This window comes from Monopterus albus, unplaced genomic scaffold, assembly GCF_001952655.1.
Source record: "Monopterus albus unplaced genomic scaffold, M_albus_1.0 scaffold258.1, whole genome shotgun sequence".
Taxonomy (NCBI): Eukaryota; Metazoa; Chordata; class Actinopteri; order Synbranchiformes; family Synbranchidae; genus Monopterus; species Monopterus albus.
Genome location: NW_018128138.1, coordinates 1,008,752 through 1,017,449, shown reverse-complemented (window position 1 = coordinate 1,017,449; position 8,698 = coordinate 1,008,752). Strand labels below are relative to the sequence as shown.

The 8,698-nt window shown below is 40.5% G+C and overlaps 1 protein-coding gene across 11 annotated transcripts in view; it reads left to right on the top strand.

The window, feature by feature from the left end:
- The window catches only part of mpp7a (MAGUK p55 scaffold protein 7a), a 243,614-nt gene extending 240,015 nt beyond the window's left edge, over positions 1 to 3,599 (top strand). For all 11 annotated transcript variants that reach the window (XM_020621347.1, XM_020621346.1, XM_020621354.1 and 8 more), the window contains 2 exons: positions 1,394 to 1,581; positions 1,832 to 3,599. In XM_020621347.1, the coding sequence (XP_020477003.1) occupies positions 1,394 to 1,573 (180 nt within the window). In that variant the 3' untranslated portion in view covers positions 1,574 to 1,581; positions 1,832 to 3,599. The remainder of the gene's footprint in view (positions 1 to 1,393; positions 1,582 to 1,831) is intronic.
- The last annotated feature ends 5,099 nt before the right edge of the window (positions 3,600 to 8,698 follow it).

The following is an 8,698-nucleotide window of genomic DNA, read 5'->3' as shown; positions in this document are numbered from 1 at the left end:
GGTTGTACAGGGAGGAATTTTGAACACAGCATCAGTTCCAGGAAGTAAAGGTGACAGACTTACAGAACAGACTTATCTGAATGATTTAAAATCTGGCTGTTCAGACCAGGTCATAACTCCAGTTGTCTGCGCATGCACCTCTGCCACTAGCTTGCCACTATTACACATTACTAACTTTGTGTCTCCTCTCTCCCGTAGTGTGTCCTCTCTCTCTCTGTACCTTTCTGCAGGTTGCCCTGGCCCTGGAGCTCTACGTCTCTGACGAGCAGTCACCAGCCACATTGACCTGACGAGTGTTTCATTATTTGTTGTACCTTGTTGCTTTTCTTCTTTTGTCTCTCCTCTATCCACTCACCCCAACCGGTCGAGGCAGAAGGACGCCCACCAAGAGCCGGGGTCTGTCAGAGGTTTCTTCTGTTAAAGGGAGTTTTTCCTCCCCACTGTCGCCAAGTGCTTGCTCAAGGGGGATTTGTTGGGTTTTCACTATGTAATAATAGTGATAACAGTAAGGTCTAGACCTTACTTTGTAAAGTGTCCTGAGATGACTTTTGTTGTGATTTGGCACTATACAAATAAAAATTGATTTGATTTGCGTGAATGAAGCAAGCGGAGGTCCGCTGGACTCCGATGTCAAACACTCCTTTTCCTCCTGCCAAGTGCAATGCCATTGTATGTCAGACAGATTTACAGTAATGTATATTCATTGTCGGGAAAATGAAGAGTTTATTTAATGCCCACTTTTTATTCTTGGAGAAAATATAAAATCAGTGTAAGTCAAATAGCTGAAGTCCAGGTGAAGTCAGGTGCCAGTGGTGTTAAAACAGACCAATATCAGCTACTCTGCCTGACAAGCTTATTTCTGCATTCACAGTAGCTCGAGCTTTCACAGATCTACACACCTAAATCTTAGTTTGAGCCATGTCTGTTTGTGGCTCCTCTGTGGTGCATCAGGTTCACAGGGCCTGGCAGTGGGTATGATGCAGTCACTGCCATTTCTATAAAATCTAGACTGGCACAAATATCAGTCTCTTGTAAATGTTTTGTCCTCTTGTATTTTAAGGACATGCTGTGTACTTTGTGATTTGGAAACTGTGTGTTCTGTGAAGGAAATAATGGGAATTCTTTGAGGTCAGATTATTGAATGGTGTTTTAATGCATGGCCATTGCCAGGGTTCATGCATGGTACCATGTCTCTGGATGTTTGTAACAGGCCACTTTTTTGTATTTAGAATACCGTATGTGAATTTTTCTGTCCTCTTTTTAACTGTGGCCATTGTTTGCTGTTTGCAGCAGATGGACAACTTGGAAAAATACTTTTCATGGTTTGTGCACATATCTGCTTTCTGTCTTCATCATGTGTCTCCTCCTCTCTCTGTTGTCACATGCACTACAGGAGGAGGACTTTGAGGCCATGGTGAGCACTGCCCAGACGATGGAGACTCAGTATGGTCATCTCTTTGACAAAGTCATAGTGAACGACAGCCTGTTGGAGGCCTTCAGCGAGCTGCAGCTGGCACTAAAGAAAGTGAAGATGGAGACACAGTGGGTTCCAGTCAGCTGGACTCACTCCTGAGACCTATGGTGAATATAAAAGTAGTAAAAGGAAGGGCGGCAACAACAGTGGGTTCCAGTCAGCTGGACTCACTCCTGAGACCTATGGTGAATATAAAAGTAGTAAAAGGAAGGGCGGCAACAAAAATGTTCAGGTTTTTATCTTTTTTAATATTTTCTGGGGCTGGTATTGAGGGAGATTAAGGGAATAACTTAAGGGAAGACTGCTGTGTTGTCATATCTGAGGTGCACAGAGCTAAAAATAAGCTTTTACCTTCAGGTTGGATTCAGACCTTGGCTGCGGTCTGGATGTGAATCTCCAGGTCTCGCCGGATTTGACATGGTCCTCCCAGAATATGGGCCTTGGGCATGGATCTGAGTCTCAGTCTGGGTGACACAATCCATAACCACAAGTTGGAAGTCCAAACCAGAAGGTGGAAAGACCCTAGGCCATCACAGCACCAGCAGTCCTGCCAGCACATCAGCAATCTCACCAAGCAGGATTCCTTCTGTAGTGTGTTTAGAACATTAGACCATTAGAAACCAAAGGGTCTGACTTTTTTTTTTTGGATGGACAACTTTCATACTTAAGGGAAAAGGGTAAGAAACATAGGTGTCGTCTGTCTTGCTGTATTTCTGTGCTTTAATGCTTCCACAACTGTTACTCCAAACAGGACCTTGACAGATACCCTCTCAAGAAAGGGTGTAAAATGTAATTGTATTTAAGAGAACTTAATATATTTTCTATTATCTTCCATTTGTTTTTAAGTCTACCTTTTATGTACAGCTTTTTACACTGGATGCATCTCTTCTTTCACTGTTTTGGTTTCATTACCCCCAGTCTAGTTTTTCCTCTACGAAGTCCACAGAGAGCTACTTGACTTGAGTTAAGTCTTGCATATTCCATTTAGGAGCCATTTGAAAAACCACCCTTCATAACGAAGATGCCTGACATAAGAGCTTTGCCAGTTAAAGTCCCAGAAGAGGACACTCTTGGCTGTCTGCTAGAAGAAAATATTCACGGTTCTGTTTTATTAGAGTGAAGGTTTTATTTTTATTCACATGAAAATTGCTTCAACAGGGCTGCAACTAGTTGATCTGTAGCACAAGTCTAATTTATACAAATGTTAAGTAGCCACTCCTGACTTTATGAGCACTAGAGGTTTATTGCTAATTTGAGTTGCCCATTCCCAGTTTAACTGGGAATCTTTTTAACTTTTTCTACTTTTTTCTAAGGCTTCTATCATAAAGATACTTAATGTCTTCTTATGAGACATTAAGTCAAATTGTTTAGCCATTAATTATGCCTCTGCCATTATAATTAACATCTTTACAATCTTATAGAAAACCACAAGGTAACTAGCTTAGCAGTGCTGGAAATGGGGAAATAACTAGTCTACATGATCTTTATATGCATTTATTTTACCTTTTATTTTACCATTGATTCCATTTTGAAAAAGGGTAATATAAGTGTTTATGCTGATCTGTAGTATCACCCTTGCCTCTTTACTATCCTCCTAGTTTGTTTCTATTCATTTTAGTGTAATTAGTAAACTTAAACATTTAGGTTATTTTACTTATTCATTTTGTCTCACCTGCCTGCCATTTGTTTCTCTGATCTGAATTAACCTTGTAGTGTCCAAAAATTATTTTTAATTTCCTGCTATACTATAAAAGGAATGCTGTCTCTGAGGCAGGGTGTATGAATTTTCATTATTCTTGATATGGGCTACTTTTTATATTAAAGGAAATCTAACTAAAATTGTCCAACATGTTGAGTTAATTTCATTCATGTTTTCATCTGGGCAAAGAGCAGTCAGCAGTGATGGCGTCCTGGGACTTGATCTTTGAATGCCATTCACATTGATCTTTTTTCAGTTTTGAAAAAAAGAAGAAGAAAATATTTCAGGAGCATCTTTGAGCTGCCCTATAAAATTTGGCTCCAAGTTGCACAGTTACACCACTATGACTAGTAATAAGAAGAAGTAGTAAAGAAAGACCAGGTTTAAATCAGGGTTGCGTCAGGAAGGGCATCCGGCGTGTTGGGCTCCAGTTCTTGTTACCATTGCTAACTCTGAGAGACGAGGCAGTCCAAGTAACTTCAAAACAGTGCTGATTTATTCAAAGGATCACAGGCAAAATTAACATTACACACTCAGGTATCGTGCACCTCCAAACTGCACGCAGGCAGATGTAAGATGAAAGACCTCGAACCAACCAGGCCTATACATTATATCTCTTCGGTTGGGCTAGCCCCATACTACACAGAAACGTCAACCGAGACGTCTCTGTTGCCAGCTTTGCAGCTGGCCATAGCAGTAGTCAAAACATGAAGCAAATCAATGTGTGTGTGTCTGCTGTTTTGGGCAGTTTTTTTGGGAAAAAAAAAAAAAAATTAAGTTTTGTTGGGGTTTTTTTTTTTTTTTTTTTTTTTGTTCACCCTTGTTGATATAAACTGGTTGGACAAAGCAGTAACATCCACCAGCATCACCAACTGCTACCTGCTGTAGCCTCAGTCTGTAACTAATGGGAAACTGTGATCTGCCCTTAGACACAATCCTAAAAACTCTTTCACAAATCTGTTTTATGCTTACAAGGAAAAAAAAAACCCTCAGAACTACAATACACATTTCCAAAATAAAGGTCTGCCTTTCCACCACCCCGGTAAAACTGTGCTGGCCTTTCACTGATTAGTGCTGAAAAGAACCAAAAAAAAAAAAAAAAAAAAAAAAAAAGCACATTTTTCTTTTATAAATTTACACAAAATTCACCAAGAAACTTTGGTGATCTTTTAACTGATTCATTTTTTATGACTACATTAAAACTTTTAGTTACTTCCTAAAAGACTCAAAATTGAAGATGAGGACTTGAATGCAGTGGCTGCTGATGCCACCGGGGCAGTGCAGCCCATTGAAAACCCAGAGTCCTGTGGGATAGATTACTAAATCAGGTCTCAATGGACTGTTGAAAACATGGGTGAAGTTCCAGAAAAATCCCCCACCAGCTCAAATCAGATTGGCTAATGTTCATGTTTCCTTTTTTCCACAGTGCTCACTGTGGAGGGAGGGTTTACAGTAAGGGAGGATGAAGTGAGGTGGATGTGGAGGTCAGGAGGAGGTAACTGCACTCGCTCAGACCAAAGGGAGGAACCATCTATTCCATGCCCTGCTTTCTCTTTGACTTTTGTCTCACTCTGTCTTTCTTTTTAATTAGAATATCCGAGTAATGGGATAAGGCTTTACATACAGGAACATGGCACCAGGCCATGGTGCCCTCAGAGCTAAGGAAGGTTGACTGAGTGAGCAAGGTTTTAACCTTCCAAAGGCCATTAAGCTCAATAGTCCCTGTTTAACATTCAGTACGTGCCACCCTGCATTGTCCCAGAGTTCAGCATTAAAGAAACCACTTGGATAGTGACATACAGTACTATACTGTACAGCAGGTTCTAAGTGAGTGTGAATTGACCGCATTTCCTTTCACAGTGTAATACCAAAGCACCTTTTACCAAGGTTTTCATGGGTCCTCTTTATAGACTTCAAGGAGCTGGTGGAACTTTATAAATCTTTTGTTTTTAGTTTTAACTTTGTTCTCTCTGGCATTGTTTAACAGTACAGATCTACCCATTATACTCAAATCCCTGCATTTTATAAACCTGTTATTTCATTTACTGTTTGTATTTGATTGCGCCTGAATTGAGTTGTGAAAGGTGTTGAGCTATAGTATGTTTTGAGAGTATTCCAACTGCCCTACAAATTGAAGATTCTCCTTGGATTCCCAGGACCATGTTGTAAAGAACTACCTGTTCCTGACATCATCAAAGGTTGTGACAGATATACTGTTTTGATTCTTGGATGCTTGACGTGTTATCAATCTGCGCCTTCATGAGCCCACACCATTGTTAGAGCAATGAGAGCCCAGATGCTGTGCTTTGTTTGCCTTCAGCTGAGGAAGACGGAAACATGTTTGCAAATTAGGTTTCCCCTGACATGGATAATAAGAGCCAGGGATCAGCCACATATGCAGAGGTACTGAGAAGAGATGAGGTAATATTGACAAAAATGATGTGTGTACGTTTGGGTCTGTGTAGAATATATGATGAAAAAGCAGCAGAACTGGCATTGCCCTATATTAAGTAGTAGCCAAAAAATAAATCTTCATTTAGTTCCATAAAAATGCTGTCCATTACCTTCGCACCTCTGCCCCTGGACCGTAACCCACCACAGAACATAAAAAGACTACCCCTGCTCTTTGCCGAAAGTCAATACATTCCCCCTTTTTGTTATATTACATGTATATCTGCTGCTGTTGGTCATTTGCGCTGTTGTCCATGGACATTTCATAAGCTATTATGCATCCCATCACCAACACCCCTGGTGATGCTGACCACCTGACAATCTTCCTGTTATTATTTGTACTACTGTCACTGTTTGCACATGGTTTTGAGTTTCATCATAGCCTATTAGGTTGTACCATCTAGTTTATCCTTATTACTTGAATTCAGTTTTCATGTTCTGTTTATTCTACTTTTATTCTATTTTAGTTTCTTAAATGGCATGGGCATTCAACATTAGGTGAGAGAGAAATGGTATTTTGATTTTTCTGTATGTCCTGCAGATATATTGAATTTACAATAAAAATCTTCGATCTTTGATAAAAGTCTGGCTACCCCTGACAGATAAACAAAATCTCCCTCTTTAGTGTTTTTTTTTCTTCTTCATCCCTTGAGGATGCATTCACCAAATCACAGACCTTCTCTCTGTCTGTTGTCTTTTTGGTCTGAAAACTATTAAAGAACACATTTGAAATATGTTTATAATACAGTAAGTAAAGTAAGTTTTTTATCTTAATGTTATCCTTGTTGCGCTGCAGTAAAGTTTCATGAATCGATTTATTTCTTGCACTTTTGATGTATTAATTTGGATGTCCACAAATAGGCATTAACTGAACCCACAGGGGGCATGAGGAGTCTGCTGAGCAAACAAACAAGGAATTACAGCTGTAGAATATTCAGAGAAGCCGTCCTGTCCCAGGCCAAGACACATGTAGAGGTTACCACCTAGTGAATTTTGGAAACCATTAAAGTGAATTTCTTTTTCTCTTTTTCCCAGCCTGTTGTGTTTTACCTCAGTCCATCACCATGGTTTTACTGTAAGAGACAGCTCGTGGTGCTGCTCTGTTTTCCTCATCCTAGGGTAAATGCCCTTGACCATAGTAAAGCTGTACTGTAGACTAGCAGGGCTTCGGTCCAGGAGCTCTCCCCCCCACACATTGTCTCTTCAACCTAATTAGCCTCACCATTACCTCATGTCTGTAAGCAAAGTTCTTTGGGCCATATTACCGTGAGCTGTATTTCTCAATTACAGGACTTAGAGGGTGGGGCGTGAGAAGTGAACAGGGGATGCTCTTCATTCCTCCATGGCCTTTTCATCATGATGAGAATTTGCGGAAATCATAACATACTCAACTTGTGGCTGTAGTGCAGTTGGTCATTAATGCAGAGGTATGTATAGGCCTGATCTGCCTGCTCAGGTTAACCCACCTCAGTGTGTGTTTGAAAATTAGTCCAAGGAGTAAAAGTTCAACTGAAAGTTTCTCAGCACTGAAAAATCCTCTGACACACGTGGAGCTAAAGCAGTGTACAGGGCCAAAATAAAGGCACTGACTATGTTTGAGGAGTGTAGGGCTGTCCACCTATATTTTCTTAAAATTTTTTCTGCGGCCTTCCCTAAAATCTAGTTGGCTTCTACTGAAATACTTTTAATTACACAGACTCTGAGCTGTCATCGTTAAGTTAGACCACTTTGGAAGTCAGGGCCTTTCTTGTATGTGCTACAAATTTTTCACCACTGCCATGATTTCCCCAAGTTAGGGTGAGTGAGTACTGTAGAAAAGCAAAATGTATCACTAGTTTTCCAAATGTGCCTGTTTACACTCTTAATAGTTTGTATCATCCAGTAGTACTGTATATGTATTAATTACAGATGCATCATTCAGCTTATTACAGGGCCTGGTTTCTGAAACTACTTACTCCACACATTGTCAACCTTTGGTTGGTGAAATATGATGAAGATTGCAGTATGCCTGCATACATATTCACTGTGTGCTTTTTGTGTTTCATCTCTCCATCTGAGAGGTATGATGGAAAACCCTTATGTACTAAGAAACAAAATTTTAAAAATGGTAGTAAGAATTAAAAGAGGACTCAATGAGAGGAGGGAATGAGACTGTCTTCATTGCAAAGGAAATAACAAGAAGCAGTGTGGTTTTGTAATGTGTCACATTGCATTACAGGGTGTTATAATTTCCAACAAAGAGCCACAGGTCCCTGTGAAGATGCCAGTATATTCGTTGAGCAAATGTGCAGCCACGTTCTGTCCAGCCAAGACCTAATGCACAGAGGACAGGTGTGTGAAGAGGTCTGTCCTGCGCAACATGTTAAACCATCATAGCAGCTATGACTCACATGAAAGAAACCATGTGGCACGGCCCTTGGCCAAATGAACTATAAAGCAGCTCATGTATGCAAACTAATAACAGCTAATTTCATAATCAAATGCAGTGACTTTGGGAACTCTTGGGTGTGTATGAGAAAATGCACCATGAGTTAAAAAATAAAACAAAACAAAACAGCTGATAGGGGAATTTAACCATTAAGATGTCAGGAAAGGAAATGAATGCTTAGGGCTCTGCTAGTTAGGTCTTGCCAGAAGTCAGCAAGAGCCTGTATCACATGGATTAGTAGGTGTTGATGGAGGGGAGTGATATTGCAGCAGCTTGGGATGCAGTTGAAATTTTGACTGTGGGCAATGGGCCATAATAGCTGATGCTCTAAAGGTGCTAGTTTAGAACCAGCCACAGGTTGGGCGAAGCAAACGCTAACTGAACTGAAACTATCTGAAAGGAGGAAGTGTCCACAGGTCACAGTCTATCTGGCTGGAGCTGTGACCCACTCTGCAGCCTGCCACAAGGCTGAACCAAAGCCACTGTGAGGTGGAGCAACAGTGGAGCTCACACACAGGCTGCAGACAGACTGATTAGTCCTCAGAGCTTTGTGATTAGACTACATTGTTAACTTTGGAACACTGCAGGTTTACACTGCTTCTTCTTGGCTTACTGAAAACCTTTAGACAAACATCTAGTATTTCTA